Raw genomic sequence first — 25,236 nt, 5'->3', positions numbered from 1 at the left:
CCAAAATCACCTGCAGTGGCCCAGGAAACACAGTTCCCCTCCTATCTAATTGGGGGTAGTGTTGGAACCACAGGTGCCCAACAGTCCTGTGTGTGCAGGCCAAAAGTGCCTGCCATTGCCCAGAGAGGCTGAGGAAGCACAGCAACTCTTCTATCTTATTGGGGGGGGGGGGGGGAAATGGAGCCACAGGTGCCAACTATTCAGTCTGTATGGGCCAAAATTACCTACAGTTGCCCAGTGAGGCTGGTCCAGGTCCCCCCAGCTTCCTCCCTCCTGGGGGCAGGGTTGGAGCTTAAGCTAGAGCTGCAATTTTATCTGGTTACAAATAAGTTGTTCCCTACTATCACTGTGATTTTCAATCAGTCCCTCTTTCACACTACTGGCCTCTTTCCCCCTTGGACAGGCTCAAACATCAGCTGTTCTTAGGATTATACTTTAACCAGTTAAATTTAGTAATCAGTAGCTGAAGTCAGTGCTCAACTACCTCTTCCTCCCCGATTCTTGGGAAATGGAGGTTCCAGCTCCAGCCATAGAATAGCTCCTGAGGTGGCTTGTGCCGCCAGTGTAGAATAGGCACTGGCCTTCATGACATGGAGTGCTCTACTCATGAATATTCACTGCAGATGTGTAGTCTCCTCCTTCTGGTCTCTTGGGAACCCCAAACAGTGCTTTAATAGCTCTGGATGATTATTAACTGTCCTGTAGAATGAGCTAACTCTCGGAGCTCCTTACTTGTACCACATCTTATGCCTCCTCTGTCTATTTCTTCTTGAATAGGTTTAGATAATTCATGTATTTGTATCTTTCTAGGAATTTGTCCATTTCATCTAAATTATCTAATTTGTTAGTGTATAATTGTTTATAGTGTTCTGTTATCCTTTTTGTTTCTGTAAGGTTGGCAGTAATGTCCCATGTATCTGTTAACTTTTGTTGTTTAAGTTATTGATTGAAAACAAGAAACATTTATTTTTAGTTTATAATCCCATAGTTTGGCTTGATTGTATAGTTTATCCTGGCTTGCTGAGCCTCTTCTGCTTAAAGTAAATGTTGCTCATTTTATTTATCTATGGTCATTTGTCTATGGTCATTTATCTATGGTCATCCAAGCTAGCACTTGGATGATCTAGGAAGGCCTAACTCTCACATACCTGGGTTTTGCAAGCAGGCTGTTAATTGGGTGATTTTGGCAACTGTTAACTGGCAAACCTCAGTTTTCTTCCATTTTTCTCTAAATCTACTACAGGATAGCTTGAATTTGTTCACATAGTAGTCTTAGAATTCCAAGCCCAACAATAGAGAAAGCACCCCAAATCTGCAAGCTTGTGTTAGGCCTCTGCTTGCATCACTTTTGCTAATAGCCTATTGACTAACAGAAATCAAGAGGTCAACCTAGGGTTAGTGTGGAAGGATTCTACCAAAGAATTGGACACAAAATTGTTGTGTCTGACTTCTTGGGAAGTATGTTAATAAAGCGATAGGGCATGCTCTTCTCTATTACTTCTCGGTGGACAGGAATTGGTATTAGAATATGGGTATATTTATATTCCCTCACATAAAAAAGAATCTAGAGCTGAATTGCACAGAAATAACTTTGTATTTTCAAATGAAAATGAGGAATTGACTATAGTGGTTTGGTACTATTTATTCAAGAAAAACATGTTCTTAAACTTAAGCCACTTCTGTTAGTGTGAACTCTTATAAATAGGATCTTTTGATGAGGTTACTTCAGTTAAGGTAAGGCCCAGCTGCATCAGGATGAATTTTTAATCCCTTACTGAAGAACTTATAGGGAAGCTTACAGAAAGAGAGAAAGCCACAGAGTGAGTAGCCAGAAACTGGGAATCAATGGAACCCGGAAGAGATTTAGGGGAGGTTGCCATATGCATTGCATGTGACAGAAAAGCCAAAGGCTGTGGATTGCCAGAAACCAGCCCCAGAATGCTAGTCTCTGGAAGAAAACATTGGTTTGCTAACACCTTGGTTTTGGACTTTTCACAGCCTCAAAATCATAAGCCAATAAATTCCCATTGTTTAAGCCAACTCATTGCAGGGTATTTGCTTTGGCAGCCAGGAAACAAAAACACAGACTAAAATAGGCTCATTTCATAAAATTATGAAACCTTACATCTTTTAAGTTTACACTACATTTTTTAGATTGAGCTCCTGTAGAGAATTTTTAGTCTATACATTTTAAAGAAATATTTAGATTAATGAAATGGGAGTAAAATTGTATTATCTTATTAATTTATAGCAGAGCTCCTCTGAGGGGAAAAAAAAATGCCTTGATAAGCCTTTAGTATTGGCAAGAATTAAGGCAATAATGAACACTTTTGAGATCTCTGTGTATAAAAATGACTGCTAGGTGTAAAGTGGAGAAGTAGACACACATTAGGGCAGAATAAGGAGGAAAGGAGAAGCCATAGAAATGTTGGCTAACTTGATTGCAGAAGCCTATGAAAATCTGTAATTACGGGAAAGCTAAAGGAATATTTTGTCATAAAGGAAAACTCTCATTTCCTTTCTTCCAAATCTAGAGTAAAGTTTAATAAACACATTTTTCTAATAAGAATTTTTCTTCTCAAAATTGAGTCATGGCCAAGTTTCACCTCTGGGATGATGCAGTGCTCGCAGGTAGCAAAAAGTTCCCAAAATGGAAGAAGCAGAAATTTAATGTTGGGGTGACCATGAGAATATTAATACATGTAGAAGTCTCATAAACTTAAGGACCACCTTTGTCCTTCTGTAGGAATGGGTTTAGGATTACAGCCAGTCTTCTCTAGATTTCAAAGGGAAGGAGCCTCCAGTTGATATATGCATTCCATTTAAATAAAAATAGAAAATGAAATACATAAAGGGTAAAATTTTGGCACAGAATATACCTTTTAATTCTCTTTATCTTTCCCACTCTTTCTTTTTCTTTCTCTTTGAAAGAATACACTTTACATGTGGGGAAGCATGAGATTTTTCTTTGAGAGAAATATAATCTATATCTAATCCTTGAAGGTGCCTGCCATGTTTGGAAAACACAACTAATACTAGCAAAGCAATGGTCAAATAATAAGGGCTAAATTATCTGGTGATAGACTTGAAGTATTGTATGCATATAATCAAAGGCTTATTGGGTTTTCATTAATTTTGTCATTAAATTTTGTAGGCCATATCCAGCCCTGACTTTGAATAATGATCTGGTTTCGGTGGGGCCAGTTAAGAGTGGATGTGGGGAGCCAAGCAAGGCACAAGAGGGTGATTCTGTTTTGAGCATCTCTTAGACCTACATGTGCCTTCGATATTGAGGTTCATTATTAACTACATCTGATGCATATATGATCCTTTATTTTTTCAGAATGTTAGGCATTTTCATACAAAAGTAATTTTGTCCTAAATTATGTTTCCTTTGATTCCCTGTTTCTCAGATAAACAAGAATAAGACAATGCTGGATTTTTTAAAAAAATCTTTATTTTAAAAAATCCTTACCTCTACTATGTCTTTATAACTGAATCCCAGACTCACATGATATTTTTTAGTATCCCTGAGATTAAAGGTTAAACAAACTGTCCTTTCACTCCTTTCCCTGTTGGTTACCATGCCTCCAAGTGTGTAGAGCTGGGTTCAGTCCAACTGACAGGAAATCAAGGGGAGAAATGTCATTGACAATAACAGAGATTTGATGTCTGTACCCACATCACTTGTGTTAAAGTCCTGAGTTGTTATTGAATTTTTCATATTTATTTGATATTTTATATGCATGTATCCTTCATTAAGAGTTTTATCCCTTAATTGTCTTTATTTAACCATCATAATATTATCTGTGTATTTAGTAGATGAGTATTCTATATTTTATGTATTTTCATTCTTTCAAAATAGCAACTCAAGGAAAAAAAAGCTTTTTCTGCTGTTATTTTATTTTAGCATTGCTCTAAAGCAAGTACTTTTTTTGCATTTCTTATCACAATCTAAATCAACTAAATATATTTAATGTGGATATATAATGGCACAGATGGACCATAAATATGGTGAAATTTTCCTTAAAGAATGGATGGTAAAATGTTCAAGGCAGGTGTCAGCAAGGCATACATCAGTGATATTAATAAAGAACTTTATTATAAACAGAAAAATCTTGATGAGACAATATAATTATAGAAAGATTCTTCCTTAATTTAAACACCTATGATGCCTCAAACAATTTTGGATCAACAACGCAGTAATTGAGAGGTACAAACCAGTAGAGGTGGAGTTGTAAAGATTAAATGAACTGCTGGCTCTTTCCTACTTTGAGTCACTACATGCTATATCTTGATTTCTTTCTATGGTGCTTAATGTTCAATTCCGCATTTCCCTTTTAGTTATATACTACTCACTTGGATGGGGTTTATATTCTTTCAGTTCTATATATTCACCCTACTTTTGCCTCCCATGTTTTGTGTCAGTATAGGAAAAATGCCTTATTACCTTCTTGTCTGTTTAACATTTAAAGTTTCTTTTCCTTCCCTCTCTGTCTTGTACCTAATGAGCAAATTATCTAAAAATAGATGCATTCATCATTCTACAAAATGTTGTATTTTCTCTAGATTGGAGGGCAGTGTAATTGTAAGAGACATGTGTCTGGCAGACAGTGCAATCAGTGCCAGGATGGATTCTACAGTCTACAAGAGCTGGATCCTGATGGCTGCAGTTCCTGCAAGTGTAATTCCTCTGGGACAGTGAATGGAGATATTGCCTGTCACCAAAATTCAGGCCAGTGCAAGTGCAAAGCAAATGTTATTGGTAGGTGCAATGTGAAAGTTTACAGTCATATCTCTATTAGCATTTGGAATAATAAAATTCAGCATTTGATTTCTTAACTGAAGAGTAAAGTAAATTTCCTTGCTCAAGGCAGTCTAGGAAAAAAACTGTTTGGATGAAATTAACTGTCTAAAAATGATTAAATTAATAATTCTATCAAACTGCAGCTTGAAGTTTAGCTTAATCAAACCTTTAGAAGTTTCTTTATTCTTTAGATGCATTAGTTCACATGGTCCTATATTAATAAGTCCTAGAAAAATATAATTTGCTTACTGCATAGATGTTTCTTTTAGAAAATTAGCACTTTTTCAAAATGTTTTACACTTAATGAGTTCTGTGCTACAGGGTCCTTTGTGATATATCTTTCCATTTTTTTCTATTATATTTCTTTGAACAGTTCCTATGAAATGCAAAATAAGTCAACATAATTCTACAGTTCATGTATATTGCTAGGGTTAGTTATAAAGGGCCCCATAATTTTAATTTTGTATTTCAGTGCCAAGCTGATTATAATAAACAGCTACCTTTGGTGTTATTTATCATTTTTTTATACAGGCATGCTTTTTTGTTTGTTACTCCCACAGGTATTTTTCAGAAATTAGATTTGATTATAGCAATTTATTACATCCAACATTTTTGAGGGGAACCACAGCCACATAAGGACAAAATTTATCAAGTGCCCAAAATGCACCATATACATAATGCGGTTTGAAATTTTGATATATGAGAATATTATGAGAGGAAAGTTTCCTGATGAAGTGAGTCTTGTATTGTAACTGAATATGTTTCTTGGTTCAAATAGGAAGTTTAAAAAAGACCTTTACCTTTCTATTGTCATTCAAGGCACCAAGTCATCGAGGTTTTTCTAACTCTGACCTGAACTTCACAATAATAAAAACATGCCTAGCAGTAGTGCACACACACACACACAAATGCATAGATTCATGTATGTATACACACATATGTATTTTTTTGTGGTATAACTCTGAAGCTAATTATTTCATATATGTAGATGCACACAAATTATTTTATGCAATTCAGCTGTGTAAGCATTTGAACTTATTTTTTAAGAAAATTGACATTTTTAGTGGTATTACATGAGATTTTCTAGTTAAAAGTCTACATCAAATCTATGCCATAACTTCCTCCTGTGCATTTCAACTATATAAGACTAACATTTTTTAAAGACTAACTTTTCAGAAAAAAATAATGTATAAAGAGAATCACATCTTTGTTGTGTTATGTGTGATGCTGAATGAATTCTAAGACCTTTGAGTTCAGTCTATATGGCATCTTTTGTTCTTTGATGTGAGATGTATTTTAAATCCACAAAATGAAAAAATAAAATTTAAAACAAGGCCGGTGGAACTGTTTATTTTGAATGTCAGGTATGTCTTTCCTGCATTGGTTAGATTCCTGAGTTTAAAAAATCAAAACTTGCTGTGAGAATTTGTTATACCCCCATCATTTACCTATTTGATTGATTGAGATAGTTTCTTGTAGGGAGTTATAATAAGTACATACTTTAGGAAGACTAAAGCATCATTTTGGTATTATTAATATTATTAGAGTTATTTCTGCAAATGCAATACTTTTAATAAAAATATAAACTTGATATGTATAGATATTTCTTTTCCTAATGGGATTAGCGAGTAACCTTACTCAATTTTGCCTTGTTAATAGGAAAACAAAACAAAATAAGAGAGAAAATGCAAGCGTGTGCTGTATATGCTTTAGAAAGCAAACTGTTAGAGTTAACAAAACTGTTAAATCTTACTAATGATTCTATCACCAGTAAAATACATTAGCACCAATAATTTTATTAAAGTAGGTCATTCATCTAGAATAAAAAGGGAGAAGAATGTGAATTAAATGCCAACTGTGCTAACTCGCCTGTACTTGTTAACACCGAATGTGATGCCCTGTAGGCCTTCCTCAGTATCGTTAGGAATAGATTACCTGTCAGGAATATGTATGGCATATTCAAATAAGCACTGCGCATATTTTTAAACCTGATATGATATGAATCCATGTAGACCAATTTTAATAGTTCAAAATGAGTCATAATTCTTGTTAACAATACAGTTATTTTTAAAATTTGCAGCAATAGTGGTCCTTTTTTATTTTCCTTATTGAAATTAAATGATATGCCTTAGGTGAGTCATTCATCACTGTTAAAGTAACTTGCCTTCCATTGGAGTTCTTGAATTTTTATCCATATATGTATAGACATACATATATAGTATGCATTTCCTTCCAGTTTAAGAAATGCTTTTCTACACAGTAGTTCCTGAGTATGTTTTTGACTGTTTAGGCCTAATGTTTTTAAATTGTTATTCATCTTGAAATAAATATTTCAATTGATTCAACATAATCAGTTATTTAAATTCGTGAATATGTGAAGACTTATCTAAAGAAAACATTTTAATTCTGAGCATTTACTACTCTAGTTTCGTTTGTTTTTTCTTTGCTTATGTAGCCTGTTTGAGACTGACCTCGGGTGTTAGTGATTTAAGTTTAGGTGCTAAAACATTTTTCTCTGTTTGCAAAATGCATATATAAATGCCTTTAAATAGAAGTATTAAAAACAGCAAAATTTACTTAGTGTTTAAAGAGGTGTGTTCTGAATCACACAATATGACAAGCAATGTGATTGCTTTATGAGCCAAGGAGAGCATAATTTATACTAATTGAAGATGATAAAAGATAGGAGCATATAAAGGCATTAAAATAAAAATTGCTCTGGAGAAGTTTTATTTATATTAATTATTTAAATGAGTGATATTCAGAAATAAACGTACATACCCTTGTCACAAAAGATACTTGTCAGCTTAGCATTTATTGGAACAATTTTAGTGAATTCTCTTTTTTAGGAAAATAACCTGTGTTAATGTGCAACTATTCTTCTTCATGGCACTGAAAATATATTTCACTTTCTACTATACTTTTACATGCTCATACTTTGTTGAGATGTCTTTATTATTTGTTATAGGAAAAGATCTCTGATACTGGTAATAGAAGAAACATTTACTTTAAGCACTTTTCTTTGTGTTAAGTTATAAACAATTAATTAAAAATTTATTAAGCACATTGCAAACATAAAGCCTTATATGGATGCTAAATTATGTATTGCCTTCGTATTTTGCGTGTGTGATGAGCTCTCGGTGGCATTGCTTGTGAGAAAAACACTCAACATTTTGTGTCCGCCTTAAATGTCTCCAGTAGCATTGTTTGTACTTCAGCCATCTTGAGATCTTGAGTCAAATCACTTCCCCACTCTCACCTTTCTAAACACATTTTATCTTCAGGACTGAAGTGTGATCAATGCAATTTTGGATTTAAATTTCTCAGAAGTTTTAATGACGATGGATGTGAGCCATGCCAGTGTAACTTCCACGGCTCAGTGAACGCGTTCTGCAATCCTCGTTCTGGGCAGTGTGAGTGCAAAAAAGAAGCCATAGGACTTCTGTGTGATACCTGCAGAGAAAACTTTTATGGGTTGGACATCGCTCCTTGTAAGGCTTGTGACTGTGATGCAGCTGGGTCCCTCTCTGGGACTGTCTGTGATGCCAAGACAGGGCAGTGCATCTGTAAGCCCAGGGTTGGAGGAAGACAGTGCAATGAGTGTTTGGATGGATACTTCTACCTACTGCAAAATAATTCTTTCCTCTGTCTGCCCTGTAACTGTGATAAGACTGGGACAGTAAATGGCTCTCTGCTGTGTGACAAATCAACAGGACAATGTCCTTGCAAATCAGGGGTGACAGGTCTTCACTGTAATCAGTGTAAACCTCACAGGTACAATTTGACCATTGGCAATTTTCAAGGCTGCCAGATGTGTAAGTGTGACTTCTTGGGCACATTACCTGGAACCGTTTGTGACCCAATCAGTGGCCAGTGCCTATGTTTGCCTAATCGTCAAGGAAGAAGATGTAATCAGTGTCAACCAGGTAAGAGAGAAATGAGTTGGATTTTTCAATGCAGAATGACTTTTCTTTCATTGTCCCATATCAGGTGATTGCTCTTTCTGTTTGGGGGCTTCTAAAAAATTTATTTCCAAAATCATTGTTGTTTTTATATCCTTTTCCAACATGGCTATAACTATTTAATTTATTCATCAAAATTATCATACTGGTTTTGCTATTACTTAGGGGTCGGTTTGTATGAACCACAGTTAGACTTGCTTCATCATTGAGACTTACCTACACTAAATTGCTCAAATTGAAGGGAATCCCCTTTTTAAAATAATTGAAAAAAAAAAAGGACCAGGAAAAGCAAGAATAAATTTTATTTTCCAGAGGAAAGGAACATCATTTGATTACCTATACAATGCCAAATATTTAGATGATGAACAGAATTTCCAAACAAAGCTGACAGATTTTTTTTTAATTGGATGGGTTATAAGTTCTTACGTCATATAGAAACAGCAAGAATTATTTCTAAGTGCCATCAAATTAGTAGAGTAGGGCTGTTTCGTCCACTGAACATAAACCTATCTTTCCATCTGTATCCTGACTGGAAGAAAGATAGCTCCTTTTTCTTGTCTTTGTATGATTTTAACTGAAATAATATACTTTATAATAAGTTCATCATTATATGATAAACATACAGATTTATCAGTTGTTTAACAGCTGTACAAATTGTTGGCCTGCTGGCTAAAATCAGCTCTGACTTTTCTCTTCCTATGAAAATGAGCATGCTGTCAGTAAATCAAAAGGGAAATCTGCCTGCCAGTGAAAGGGGAGAACTAAAGTCCTGCTTTGTCTGGCAAGGAAACAAGCTGATAGAATTGAGTCATATCTTCCTTTTGACTATGGCTAGGGAGAAAAATATGGCCAAAGAAACAGGAAGGACTCAATGAATAGTTAATTCTCTTTTTTCTATAAATATCAGAAAACAGCTTGAACTAACTTAAACATAAATGGGAACTATATTGTTAGAATAACTGGATGGCCCATAAAACCTAAGGATATGCAGCAAGCAGTCAGAACTCAGGAACCAGAAAGCTCTAAGTGATATTCTCTCTCTTCCTATCTCTGTTCTTTTTCTTTTGCTCTTTTAGCAAGAAGGGCACTTCTCTCCCTCTTTCCCTGGTTAAATGGCCATCCCATGACCCTGAGTTTGCTTACAGTTCTACTGCCAGCTATACATTGAACATGATTGGCTGTCTTTGGGTTACAATTCCAAGAGGAAAGTTCTAATCGGCTTGTTTTGTTTGCATGGCTATTTCTGACTCATTTAACTATGGCCAAGGGTTTAGGGTCACAAAATAAGCATGGTTTCTAGAGATTCACTGCTTCAGGTAAGGTCAAGGTGGAGAGGGTCCCAGAGAACAGGAGCATTGCTGAGAACAGGGCACATAGCTTTAATGACATCTACAACATATGGTACTCGTTTCAGCTTCTGATTAATCCTTTCAAATTCTCAATCAATTGATGTTTTTGGTGTTCTAAGATGATATAGTTTTCTCTTTTACTGTTTGTTATTACCGCCAATTTTGGAATTAAGATACTTAGTTCCCTGTAAAGCTGAATAACCATAATTATATATCTCTTCTTCTAAGTTACGCAGCAAAAGCTAATATATCAAATAATATATCCTTTTGAGTACTTATTGTTAAAATGTATTGAATTTCTCATTCTGACTTTAACTGTGTACATAATACAAGTTATGCATTTTAAGCAATTTTACCAATTTTGGGTAAAACTCTGAAATAGCAATAACAAAAACATCTCCATTTAATCCTTTCAATGAAAGACTCGGTCTATCGCCTGGGTAGTTTCTACACCCTATCAAATATCAAGGTGATAGACTGAAATTCTTAATAAACTTGACAATGTTTTTTTTTTTTTTCTGGCTTTCCTGGATGTTTTGTATGTGCTGTAGAAACAGCCATAGGTATTTTAATAAAATATCAGCTAGCTAAAGAAATAGGCTTTTCCTCATCCTTATCATGCAGAAGCTGCCTCCTCATTTGTGTCCTTCCTGGGATGAAGACAAGCTGACTGGACTGGTCTTTCCTTTCTCTTCATGGCCATCAGTATGGAGATCTTAATGCTTTGTTTTCTTCTCCTTTCCCAACATGGAATGTTGCACAGAAATCCATCGTTCTCAGTGTCATCTGACAGTCTCCTATTCAAAACGCCAACTATAATTCTCCATCACTAACTCAATGACCACAAATACCAGCTTACAATTAAGCATTAGTGTTTTAAGAAGTGGCTTATCTCAGCCATATAAAAAACTTGAAAATAATGAACTTTGAAAACCTGCTCGGGCTATTATTTTCTTTAAGCTCTCTTTCATTTGACTTTGAAGAGAATTTCGTGTTCAAGAAAAGATAAATATTTCATTTTAAAGATTTCGCTGTTTTTTGTTGTTGTTGTTTTTCCCTGAAGAACACCTATACCTGAGTGGAGACAATGAGGTAAGAGAATGGAACACTAAAAATGATGAAAATATTTCTATTCACTAAAAATTTCTAACAGAGTTTAGTGAAATGTTTAGTGGAAAATGTAATAGATGGACAGGAGATGGGATTTGGAGCTTCACTTCTTCCATTTATTGACTCTATAAACTGAGTTAAATAATTTTGCTATTCTAAGCTTAAATTTCATCAATAATATGAGTATAGTAGTAACAACAATTTCAGGTATTGTTGAGCTTAAAATAGGTGATTCATATGAGGGCACTTGACAAAGTAAAAATGCTTTAAAATATAACTTATCATTACTGCTATAAGAAAGTTCTTTAAGATTAGAATAGAATCTTATTGTAAGAAAGTTGCAAAGGAATTGGAGGTCTTCTGGTCAAATATCTCCATGACACCCTTCCTTCACACTGCCCCCACCAAAATACACCTTTCATCAGGGTAGCCATAATTATACTGTAACAAGGAGCCCAGTAATACAATGGCTCAAACAAACATACAAAATTTTCTGGCACGTAATAGTTTGGAGATGAGCATTTTAGGACTAAAAGTGCTGTCCTGCCTCTATATTAGGTGACCTTCATATGTTCTTCCAACTGTCCATTTCCAAACATAGTACACAGCTTTATCTGTAAGGTGTTGACCTAGACGTTGCACACATCAATGCATATCCTATTGGTCAAAACTGACTTATTTAGTCCACTCCTAGCTGCAAGAGATTCCCTCTTTGAACATCCATGTGTCTGTTTAGAACTTGGGGACTTCTGTTACTATAAAGAATAAGAAGCAAATTGATACTGGAAGGAATGTCCTACGTTTACAAAATTGACTGCCAGAACGTTAGTCAACTCTGGACTGGGCACTTCTATCAACAATGGGTCTAGCTTTTTTGGACAGCTCAAATTATTAGAAAGTTTTAAAAATATGCCAAGGGTCATCAAGTCCTCTTTTACCCTGAAGAGCTATATGAACAAAATCTCTTCTCAGTTTCTTCAACTGCTCTTTCATCCATGATTTATAGACTCATTGCTATTCTAGTCACTCTTTTCTGAGGGCCATTTACAGTTTATCAGTGTTCTTGTGAGAATGACTTAGGATTATAGCTATGAGAAGCTAGAATGATCAAAATATAGATCAGGATTATCTTCTTTTTGGATAGCACAGTTATATTCATATAGATAAACATTTCTTTTTTTTTTTTTTGGAGAAGTCTCTTCCTGGTAGATACTATTGATTTTTTAACCTAATCAAAGGATATTTTATTTGCAGTGGTGAATGGTACTTTCATTATACTTAATTTCTGTTTGAGATACTGACAGTTAATTAACTTACAAATACATATAGAATATAGTGATAATCTTTGGATCTTTGGCTCAATTCAGTTGTGTTTCATTGGTGCTGAGCACTCAAGCTATCATTTTGGTTATCAAATCCACTTTATCTCCCCCCCCCCTTAAAAAATCCACAGTGATTCTGAGAGCATTAAAATTCCAGAGGATTAACTGGAGAGCTAAGTTGGTATTGTAAATGATGAGGACACATTGACTGTTGACTGAAATATGAAAGGAAAGTTGTTTAAATTGGAATGATCAAGTAAGAGGAAACCTCAACTTCATCTATATATATTAGTCTTTTAAAAATAAGGAGTCGCTTTCTGTTATATTTGTTTTTCTTTGTCATTTTTCCCTCATTTAGCATTGTGAGTACCTGATTAAAGAAAATGAAGCCCAGTGAGATTCCTTGTTAAAACTCCTGATTATTACTCAGTGTCTTCAATTAAACAAACCACTTTACTGAGTGCTTGCAATGTACAATGAATTAGATTATCATCATGGCTATTCAAGTTGAATGAGATAATCTTCACTTTCAAGATATTAAAAATCTAACAAAGAAGACAACTGCACAAAAATAAAATACAGGAATACTTTAAATATGAAAATTATTTTCATTATTACTGATAATTCCCATTCCCATATCTTCTGTAAAAGAAGAGGTCATTTTGGCACAAACCTTCAGAGAAGAGTTTTGTGGCATTGTGTTTAAGCAAATAGCCACTAAGAAATTTTTCCCTTAAGAAAAGAAAACTGTATCACATTGACCCCAATAGGAGAGGTGTCCAAAAAGGGTGAGCAGGGAACTTTTTCTTCAAAATAGAAAAAGACTGAGTATAATTATCTAGCATTTTCCTTTTTTATTTAATTTGTATTTTTTATCAAAATTTACTTGCACATAGTTTTAAAAAATCAAATAGTATTTGAATACTCATGATGTAAAACTGCACATTTCTGTTCTACTCTTCTCCTTCCAAGAATTTTACAATCCAGAGGCAACCACTTTCAACTTATTTAGATAGTTCTTCTGGCTTTTATTTCAGTATTTTGGGATAAGATACCTAAATTTTTCCATCTTTAATTTTAAAACTTAGGCTTTATCTACTATATAAGTCTATTATCCTACTATAGAAGATAAGTTTTTATCTCTTTATATCCCTGCCTTGACAATTATCATTTTTGGTTAAATCCATATTCAGAGAATATCTTATTAGGGCTATGTGATTCTATTTCATAGCTATGTCATGTAATATGCTGTGATTATATTTCCTTTCTTGAAAATTTTCCCTTGTTTAGTTTTCTAAGAAACTGTTGGGTATTTCTAGGAACGAAGAGTCTCCAAGAGAAATCTATCCAAAATATCTGTCACTATATATTTTTCCGCTGATATATATCAGTCCTTAGGAAGATCAGAGCCATAAATCCTCTTCTGATTTGGAATTGGTTGTTCTTTAGATCTGTTGCACAGCTATATCCAAGACTTATATTTTCAGTTATACTGGGGTTTCTTTCACCCATGTCTTGGGTTGGATACCCTGTTTCCTGACTCTGTGTTCATTCTATTTGGTTTACTTGCTTATTTGGTAGAGCACATGTTCCAGTAACTTCTGAAAGAGTACAAGGAGGGAAGTAATTTTTTGAGATTTTTGAATGTCTGGTATTTTTTTAAAATTTTACCTCATAGCTGTTTGAAATTGTATAGAACCACTTTCACTCAAATTTTTGAAAATATTGCCCCATTATCTTCTAGCTTTACCAATCAGGTTCTTGTTTGTTTTTATGTAAACTGAGTGCTGGGTTTTTTTTTTTAAATTTTTATCTTCTAGAAGCTTCTACCATCTTTACATCCCTTGCTTAAATAATTTCATGATGAAGAGAATTTTGTTAAATAATTGTTTTGGGTACTCTGTAGGCCCTTTTCAATCTGTAATGTAATGTTCTTATGTTCTGAGAAAGTCTTATTAATTCATGTCTTTCATAATTTTCTTCCCTCTGCTTACACAGAGTCCTCTATTAATTATATACTGGTGCTCCTGTATTAATCCTGTCATTTTCACATCTTTTTTCTCCCACATTTTCTATGTAACTTGGGGGAGAGGCAACTCTAGCCCTTCTATTCAATTTTTTATCGAGCTATCCTGTTTTTAATTTTTAAGAGTTCTTTTTCATTTCTTGGATATAATATAATTTTTTGTTTGTTTAAAAAAATTTTTTTCCTAAAGACATTAATTCCACACTTTTTAAAGTTTTATTTTTCCTCTACATTAGCTGGGTTTCTCCCACGTTCACTTTTGTTTTATCTTTGTCTTTCATATTGAAGCTTTCCTGAAATGTAGCTGTATTTTCCTCTTTAATAAAAACTAAGACAGTCAAAAGCCGATTGGAAGCTTGTATGTGTGTGTGCTGTGTGTGTGTATGTATGTACACATGCACACTCATGGGACGCATGGTTGCTGTCTGCTAATAGCTTGCTGGCACTTGTGGTGGCACTGTACCTTCTAATTGAGATACCTCTCAAATGCCAGCCTTCTACTGGGGTGTAAGACCCTGGAGCTGATGTTCTAGAGCAGGCTTCTCACCTATCGTTAAGTAGCTTTTCACATCATCCATGTGTCCCATGCAGCCCTTCATTCCTGAGCCCAGCTGGGCCTGGTGTCCCCGAGTCCAGATTTTCTCTGGTTTAACTTCTAAAGAGAAAAGTTCCTGTTTTCTCCAAAGATGGGAGAGGGACAATATCCTTGTTGAGGAATGGATCTCAACTATAGTCCAAACCCGTCTAGAAGTCTTCATTTTCAAAACTTTCTTTCAAGAATTAGCCAACCAAAATCAATTAGCTTATTGTTGTCCTTGCCACTGCAAGTGTTTAGCTTTTACTTTGTAGAGTTCTCTCATCAGCTGTCATTTTCTCTTCCATTCTTTTTTTTTTCTTTTCTTCATTTAATTTTTAGTGATTTCAGGAGAAAACATTGCTCAATCTAGCAGGCTGAACTGAAAGTGTTGGTCTAGTAATTTCTAAGTTGTAATCTTTCAGGCCAAACTCTTGGAGGTATCTCTCTGACTCCTCTCTTTTTTCTACAACCTTCGTATCTTCCTATAAGAGTAAGTCCAATGGGGAGTGGAAGTAGCTCAGTGATCGAGTACCTGCTTCCCATATATGAAGGCCTGGGTTCAAGCTCAGGTATCTCCTAAAAATAAATAAATAGGTAAATAAATAAATCCAACTGGTTCATCCTTCAAATATATCCAGAATTTAGCTACTTCTTGCACCCTCATTTTACCATCCTATGCCAGGCCCCTTTCATCTTTCTTCTGGACTATCAGAATTGCCTGCTAAACTCCCTGCTTCTTCCTTTTTCTCCCCTTCAGTAGTTGCTCAACATACAACCAAAGTGATGTTGCCACTTCAGTCAGATCATGTCCCTTCATCTCCCACTGGCTTTCTATCATAGTGAAAAAAAAAAAGTCAGTGGACTCTCAGGGCCCTCCTGGCCCGGAACCCCTGTGACCTCTCTGGCTTCTTTTCTATCATCTGCAGACCATTTATTCCTCTCCAGCCGACAGGTCTCACTGCTGACCTCAGATTTGTTCAGTGCTCTATCCCAAGCACATAGAGGAGTACCAACATAGTGGTGCACCTTTTATAGTCACTGAATTAATGAATAATTAAACAAAACTACCTCAACGGCAGTCTCCTGCTCTTAGGCATGGGCCTACTGAAAGTCTGCTGGTGTTTCTTTAATCACAGGTGTGGTGTGAGAGGGTGTGGGCATATACTCTTAAAAGGAGGAAAGAATAATGGCCTAAGTACCCAATGTAATTTTTTCCCAACAAAACAAGCCGTGCTATATACCTTTATTATGTAAAGGTCACATTGTGCTTGTGGACTCCTTTTTTCCTTTGGTCTTATTTTCTAGCTTTAGAAACTCCACCTTGAATTTTTGTTGGCTGGCATTATTTTCGCTTCCACTTGAAATTTACATTGAAAAAAAAAAACTTACCCTGAAGTATCTTTATCATAAACAGATGCCTCGCAGTAGCCAACTCTGCTGCATGCACACTGACGTGCAATGCTGCAGTCTGAAGCCTTCCTTCTCCTTCTTTAACCACATCTGAGATACCTAGATCACGCACGGTGGGGGAGGTAGCTCCCACCCTGGCGTTTGTGAGCAGCGGGGCATGGAGGCAGAGGTACGGGCAAGAGGGGGTGGACGAGCGAGCTTAACGAGTTCTGCCTGCCTTTTTCGTCTGTGATTATAAATATTACTAGCCTACTACACATAGATTCTTGTCCCACTTTCTTAAAAAACATTAAGGGAGGTGCGTATAATGAAAGCTCATGTATTATTAACCTAACCTTACTATGAATGTACAAGGAATAGGCTTAATTCAACTAAAATTTATAGGCAATTTGTTAAAGCAGCAGTGCACATTAGAAGGTACATTAGAGCCACATTGGTTTTAATATGCCATTCAATAACTTGAACAGAGGTTAAAAATGCTGCTTAACCTCCATTAAGTATTTTAAAAATGCTTTAATTTAAAATTATTTGGACTGTGTGTACATATATGAATGTACACATACCCACACTAATAAATAGAGCACTAAATATGTTTTCCTGGTTCCCTTTTCACTGCTAGATGACCTCGTAATGTTCGGCAGCAGGCATTTAATCAGAGGCCAGGCTGAGAAAAGCAGGGGAGGATGTCCAGGCAAGCCCAGCCCAGTGACCCACCCTTGTCCTTGAGAACTCAAGGCAGTGAGAGTTTATGAGGACTCTGCAGCTTTGGAATAAAATAAAGGCTAATTTATAATGAAAATAGCTTCCCGTGACATGTTTCGTACTCATAGAACAATTCCTCAAGCTTCCTTATGGTTTTTACTTTTGGTTTTGTTTGTAATTCACACAGACGATTAGCAAATAAAACTAAGGACCTTGTTTCATTATGGCAGGCAATGAGCTCATAGACCAGAATGGCCAGCAAGACCCTGCCAGTGGGAATTGGAATTAGATGGCTGATATTCCATTAAAACGCAGTACGTCAAAGTTGAAGTCTGATTATGCTACCTATCCAAGTGTTTGGTGAAACAACTGTCTAGATTAACATGTTTTTCACAGAGAAACTGAGTCTCACAATAAAAGCCTCTTTCTTTATAAACAGGCAGGATCAAATAGTGCCCTAAGAAATCTGAACCTCAATCCTTGGCACACATGGAAAAAAATAAGAGTGACAAGTCATTATTTAATCTTTAATTTAGGAAAATCACCTAAATAACAAGTACACTGATGATACTAGATAATATTTATTGTCTCTCTTGTAGTAGGGTTTTACCTACAAAGTCTCATTTAATATGCATGGTCTTTCTATGATAGAGGTGCGAGTATTATTCTCATTTTACAGAGGGGAAATGGAAACTAATTAAGTAGAAGAGTAATTTACAAATCCAGGTCCATCTGGTTCCAGACTGTACCCTGAAAGAATGGGACCTTTTCTGAGCTTCTCAATATTTGTCATAACCATTCATTCAGGATATATTTAAGGGAGGGCAAAGTCAATACTGTTTTAAGTGTTTTTAACCTTTTTTTATCCTTCAAGCTCATCTTAACTCATAATTCTGCTTCCTACTTTAGCTCCTGGAATATCTGGTTTGTTAAACAAAATCTAAATAGTAGACATAAAATGAAAATTGACAGCCTCCTGGGAGGCTGCAGTTATCTAACAATGAAGAGTGAAACTGAGGAGTATAGAAATGGGATTATCTCCAAGGATTACATAGGAGAATTTTGAGAATGCTTGGAATGGTATAGGAGAGAGATTTTGGAGCATACTCTTGATAAATATTGAGACTGTGAATAATGAAAATAGAGCAAATAAAAGTTTTGCAGTTCATTATAACTATACAAATGTATGTGTTATAATATCCTGGAAGTAAGCAGAATTATCCTTATTTATATTTGTTGTTACTGGACTTCATTCGTGGAGAATGTGCTTATGGGGGCTTTCATGGGCATTCACCAAAGTAGGAAAAATAGGTTTCTATAAAATAGAAAACTCCCATAAAGTGTTTCTCCTTTTATGAGCTTGTACAAGAACATGGATTTTCGGTGACATTTCCCTTTTGTTGTTTTGTTCTATCTGTTGATATGCTAAGTATTGCTTTTTAAAACTATTGTGCCTGATTCCCATATACTCCTTGTCACATTTTTAAGAGGCATCCATGCATCCATCTACCCACCACACGGCCAGCAAGGCATTCCATTCATGTATCCTTTTTTTCCCCCAGTAAATATCGATTGAATAAATTATTATGCACCAGGGAATATGCCAGTATGGGATGTACAGTTACAAATATATTAAGGCATTACAGTCTACTAGGGGAAACAGACTCATACATAAATATAACATTACAAAATTTAAAATGTGCAATATAGAGAAATAGTACAATGAAGAGGTGGATTAACTCTAGAGTGATGTAGGGCATGGAGAACTTAACGGATAAAGTGATTCTTGACTTGGTTTCAAAAGTAAATAAGAGTTGGCAAGGGACTAAAAGAGGGACTAGCAGTACAGTAATAGGAGCAGAGCAGCTATTCCATTTAAAGCATATCTAAATGGAAATTAAAACAGCTAAAATTTTTTAAATAAAAGAAATCATACCTTGGGATGAACAACAGCAATACAATTGACATTTGGTCAACTCAATCAATAATAATTTTAGTATTTTTTTACTAGGAAACCACCAAATGGAGGAAAACTGTATTTTTTTTATTTGAAAATTATCGTTGCCTATGACACTTCATTTAGAAAACATTGATTTGTAAAATCATTACTAAAATAGCCTTTTGCTGCATGGTATACGTGAGCTGCAAATTCTTCCCTATTTCTCTTAACATTCTGTCCATTCTCTAGCTTAGGGTGAGAGTAGTTTCTTCTAAATGGCTTATAATTAGTGCTTAGCCTCAGCTCTGCCCTCCTTTTTTGAATAAGGCCTAGAGGTTAAACCTGTTTTCTTTCTCCCATTTCGAGGCCTTAGCACAGTCTAGTCGTTCATGGTCCTCAGGAGGGACATAGCTGGAAATGGGCTCTTCTTTTATGCCCAGGACAGGTACTGTGCTGTGCAAATAGCCACTACAGGAGATAATACCAGCTGCCTTGCTAATAACTTTGAACTCTAAGGATTCTGTAAGCTTCCTCCTGGATAAAGCAACGCTATTTTATGATATCAGCGACTCTGCTTTAGCAGGATAACACGTTTTCCACTTGAGACTTGTCTCAACTGGGACTGAGGTTTAGCTGAAATAAAACTGGAGAAAATAGTATACTTCCATGGGCTGACTTGTGCTATATATGTGTGAACTCACAGCACTCCAGAACGCAAAATAATAATATTGTCCTAATGACCCTGCTTAAGAATGTGATACAGATCATTCACGGTAAGAAACCTCAAAAAGATCAGTTAAAATGATACAGACACTAAGATGGAGAACGTGCAGTGGAGCCAAAGGAGGGCGATCAGCAAAGTATTGAGTTAAAGAAAAGAAATTAAGGTCAGTTCTTTTTCAACCACACTCAGGAGTTGAAGTTTAAGCAGGAGGGAAGGAAAAATGTTGTTTTCTATAGTTGGAAGTCATAAAAGGAGAGGTAATGGTCTAGAATTAGGCACATTCAGGTAAGGCAAGAAGTAATCGTTGAGCAGGAAGGTACCTGAGTCATCCTAATTAGAACTGCTTAAAAATAGGACAACTAAAATGCTGGTGGGATTAGCCTTTATAATCATGCTCCTGAGAGGAGGAGGGGAATTAAGCCCAAGGCAAATGCCAGCCTAGTCTTTTCCTGAAACCCTAGGTGCTTTAACATCTCTTTTGTTCTCTGTTAAAATCTCTCTTTTCTGTGGCGTTGCTCTTTACCCTCCAAATCTTGGACTGCTTAATCTTCTGCACCAAAATGTACCTCCCCCTTATCTTTACAGATTTATCTGAGAAATCATTTCTTGTTAAAAAAAAAAAAAATCATCCCTGATTGTTCCAGAATTCTCTGTGGCTCCAAGCTTTTGCAAGAAGTACAAATTAATTAAGTTTCTAAGTTTATGTGCTAACGGGCAGTTTATCCAGAATGAAGAGGTGTTAGCGCACTCAGGACACTGTCATCACGAACGTAAGGACCCGGGTACCTTCACAAGAAGAGAAAGGCACAGAATAATAGCCACGGTGGTCTTGAACCGAAAAACAGAAATCTTCTAATTTTGTAGTTCTGATTATATGATGAATCAAGAACAAGAAATATATTAATGAGCATGGCCATGCTCTATTCCAGGAAAGATCTGTAAGGCAAGTTGTCATCAGAGGATGCAGAGAAGCAAATGACACAATTTGTAAATTACTATATAAAAAAAGACAGTAGTAGTTAATATGCTACAAATGAAAGGCACAGATTCTGAGCCTCTTCCTTTTCATGTGAGCACAATTTTTTTTCCATTTTACTGCTCTTTAAGCCTTCTAAGACGGAATACGCAGGGCCCACGAGAAGAAAAACTCAAACTAATCGTTGATGGCTGTGAAGGAGTGGCTTGTTTGCAACTAGAACCTTGGATGAGTTGAGTATTCTAATTAATTTTTGTTTTCCCCTGTAGAATAGAGAACACAGAATGGAATCTCTTTTGTGCTCATGTTCTCTTTTTCAATATCACTGTAATTTTATACCCCTTAAGTTAGTGATCATAATTGTATGATTCATTTTCATTTTCTATACCTTTATTCATTAGAAACCTTCTGAGAGCCCTCTCACCCATTGTTTCAATAAAATTCCTTGTAGCGATAGGTATGTGCCTGTGTGTATATACTTGTATATATTTGTACATACAATAGAAACACATATCTTATAACACCAAGTACTATTTCTCCCTCATACATCTGCTCCTTTACTCAAATGTCCAATGCTTTCTAACTTACAATTGTTGACTTTACCTTCTAGGTCCAAGAGATTTTTTTTTAAAGGTTTGTTTTATTTATTTACTTCTCCCCACCCCCTCGTTGTTTGCATTTGTTGTGTCTGTTTGTCATGTGCTGGTCTTTTTAGGAGGTACCGGAAACTGAACCTGGGACCTCCAATGTAGCAGGGAGGCACCTAACCACCTGAGCCACCTCTGCTGCCTGCTTCGTTGTGTCTCTCATTATGTTTTCCTTGTGTCTCTTGTTGCATCATCTTGTTGTGTCAGTTTGCTGCGCCTGCCCAACACGTCAGCTCGCACTGTCTTGCTCGTCTTCTTTAGGAGGCACTAGAAACTGAACCTGGGATCTCCCATGTGGTAGGCAGGAGCTCAATTGCTTGAACCATATCCACCTCCCAGTCCAAGAGATTCTAAGTAACTTGAATATATTTTTAAGTCATATTTTTTTGTTTATTTCATTCCTTTTAACAAAAGAAAATGTAGGTTCATAATTAGTCTAAAATCTCTGAATTTTGTTTTGGTGATTTTTCTTTTGTATAATGCTTGTGGGGGTCAATGCCTATTTAATAGTTTGGACCATATTTTATTAATTCACTAAATGTTTATGGAGTAGCTCCTAGGTACTAAACACTGTTCTGGGTGATGGGGAGATAATGAATTAGGCAGATAAGGTCCTTGCTCCCATGGAGCTTACAATGAGAAATGAGAATGATCATCATTTTTGTGAGCACTCTAAAGGAAATAAACATAATGCTATGAAACCATAACAGGCCTACCTAAACTGGTCTAGGAAAGGTCTAGGAAACATAAATTGAAGAATTTATGTTAATTGAAGACTTAAAAACATGTTCACGAGTGGGCTAAGTGGAAGAGGTGGGTCAAAACCGTTCCAGCAGAGGGAACAACCTGTGACAAGGCTCTTCAGCCTCAAGAAAAGAAAGAAATATGACTAGACTGGACTGACTGAGTCGGGGTGAGAGAAACTAAAGAGTTGGTAGGATCCAAATGTAGGATTGGAGTCCATGTGAGGAATTTGAGTGTTTTCATAAAGGGAACAGGGCATCATCAATAATTTTAAATAGAGGAATGAGATGTTCTTACTTACATTAGAAAAAGATTGTCCCCGCTACACCGTGAAGAATGAATTGGAGGGGCACAGGCGGTGACGCCCGTTGATGAGACAGCCTCTGGAGCTGGAGTCTCGGGGCTTGCATCTGCAATCTGCTACTTGTTAACTCTATTATCTCAGGAAAGTTAGTAAATCATTTTTAACCCTAGTTTTCTCATCTATACAATGGACATTATAGTAATACCTACATTATTAGTGTTACAATGACAACGAAATGAGATAATGAATATAAAGCATTTAGTGCAGCCTCTGGTACATATCATTAGCTATTTAAAAAAAAAAGAAGTTGATGGAAACTTTAACCAGGAAGGTGGCAGTGGGGATGGAGAGTAGGAGGGTTTAATATTTTCAGGATGCAATATCCATAGGACTTGATAATTATCTAGACTGAGGGGATGAGGAAAGGGGAGGACTCAAGCTGCCAGATGTATCAAAATGCAGGTTGTTCCGTTAATTTCAAATTCCAGGTAATATTTTAATATAAGCAAATATTGCATAGGGCATACTTACATTAAAAATTTCATTGTTTATTAGAAATTCAAATTCAGTTGGAACATATGTCTTCAATCTGGCAACCTTACCAAAGGTGTATTGGAGTTTTCGCTTGAATAAGTGAATGGTTACTGGTGCTATTTTCTGAAATGAGGGTAATTAGAAGAAGACCAGTTTTTATTGGAAAGATCATAAGATAAGCTTTAAATACATTGAATTCCAGGTGCCTGTAAAACATCCAAGTGCAATGTAAGTTATTTTACTCTCTTATTCAGTCTTTTTTTGGTAAATAATTGAAACCCTGGTTTCATTAAATTTGTATCATTAGTTAGAGAGTGCCTTGATGTAGTGTTCTGTTTTTCTATACAATCAAAAATTACCTTTCTTAGAAAAGACTGAATTATATATATATACACATATCCTTTTATTTATTTTTTTATTTCCAGGTTTTTATATTTCTCCAGGCAATGCCATTGGCTGCCTGCCATGTTCATGCCATACTACTGGTGCAGTTAATCAAACCTGTAATAGCCTGACTGGTCAGTGCATTTGCCAAGATGCCTCCATTGCTGGACAAAGCTGTGACCATTGCAAGGATCATTACTTTGGATTTAATCATCAGACAGGAAGGTAAATATTTATAAGAATTAAAAATTAAATAGTTTTATTGATTTATATTTGCAATTACCTTTTCTTTGCTAAAAGTGATTTTTGGTGGCTTCAAAGTGGTATCATCTATAAATAGCACCCTCTTTAATTTGTTGACATATTTTTGTTTCTTTGACATCTGCATCTTTAATACAAAATGGTAATCTTAGAATATGTTCTAGAGTAGGTTGCTATAAAGTGATAGATATAAATTGTACTAGGGTCCAGGAATATTACACAAGATAAATCTTTTTCTCTCAAAGAACTTAAAATGTGAATGTGAAGAGAGACAGGTAATGAGAAACCTGTGGAATAAAACACTCACACATATACACATACGTAATGTGAAGGCTAAGATAGCTAGCATGCATATGTTTATGCTTTTTCTACATAGTCCCTGAATTTATTGCTGACTCATTAATTGATTGATTGATTGTATCTATTTACGCTTTCTTTGCCTTTCTAATTTAGGTTGAAAGACTGGCAGGTGAGAAACACATCTTTGTATTCAGTGATATGAATTTCTTTTTTTAGTGTGTAAAGTACATGCTGAAATAAAATTAGCCACTTTTCAAAGTTAAACTGACTTTTAATTTTCTTCTCTTTTCCTGCATTTCTGTGGACATTTACCTTCATTAACTTGTGTCCATTGCTATATTTTGAAGATGTACTAATATATCAATTCCATTTTTTTGGTCTAATCAGATTATAAACTTGTCTAGGGCTGGCACTATATCTATGAATTCTTTGGCATTCCTATCCCCAAGCAATTAGTATTGTGTGCTGAGCTAGCTCAAAAGATATATAATAAAACCAATCAAATCTCTATCTGTTTATAAATATAATTGCAAATTATTCAAAGGTTTGAGATTATCTGGGCTCTTTTCAACTCATTTCCCCCCTGCTGCCTGCCTTTTGGTCATTATGCTCCTCATTCACACCTCCGTTAGAGTATGGACAGGGTGACAGGATAAATTACTGAAAAAAATACCCAAACTCAAAACAGTTCATTTTGGCATCCTTTTAAAAATTGAATTTGATAAAAGTTTTAGAAGATTATTTAAAATATTTGTTAAAACAATGTTTTGTACTTTTCACCTATTTTTTTTTTTTTTTCTTTCTCATTCATGCTGTTCCACTTCTTTGTTACCGTAGGACATGTTTCGGTGGTCTGGGAGCATTAATATCCTTTTCTACAAAGACCTCATTCACTCTGAATGAGCAGAGAAAACAAGTGGTAGAGTAAATGTTAAGTGAAAATAATTCTCAGGACTCTGTAAAATTGGAGTCATTCAATCCTCAGCCACTATAATTCAGCTGTCACAATTTAGCTTCTATACTTGCCAATATGTTAAAACTGCAATGGCAAATGTTTCTAATGAACTTGCTGAGTCCAATGACCCTCTTTAAATGCCCATCCTACACAAACAGTTGTAAAGAGATATGAAAATGGGAGCTCAGATCAAAGTCCTACAG

The 25,236-nt window shown here is 35.6% G+C and overlaps 1 protein-coding gene across 1 annotated transcript in view; it reads left to right on the top strand.

Annotated features, from left to right (window-relative positions):
• Positions 1 to 25,236, top strand: part of USH2A (usherin) — an 838,570-nt gene that overhangs the window by 198,129 nt on the left and 615,205 nt on the right. Inside the window, exons 11-13 of the mRNA XM_058275221.2 lie at positions 4,570 to 4,765; positions 8,092 to 8,733; positions 23,559 to 23,742. Of these exons, the coding sequence (XP_058131204.1) occupies positions 4,570 to 4,765; positions 8,092 to 8,733; positions 23,559 to 23,742 (1,022 nt within the window). The remainder of the gene's footprint in view (positions 1 to 4,569; positions 4,766 to 8,091; positions 8,734 to 23,558; positions 23,743 to 25,236) is intronic.

This window comes from Dasypus novemcinctus, chromosome 13 (assembly GCF_030445035.2).
Source record: "Dasypus novemcinctus isolate mDasNov1 chromosome 13, mDasNov1.1.hap2, whole genome shotgun sequence".
NCBI lineage: Eukaryota > Metazoa > Chordata > Mammalia > Cingulata > Dasypodidae > Dasypus > Dasypus novemcinctus.
This window is presented reverse-complemented; position numbering and strand designations above follow the sequence as displayed.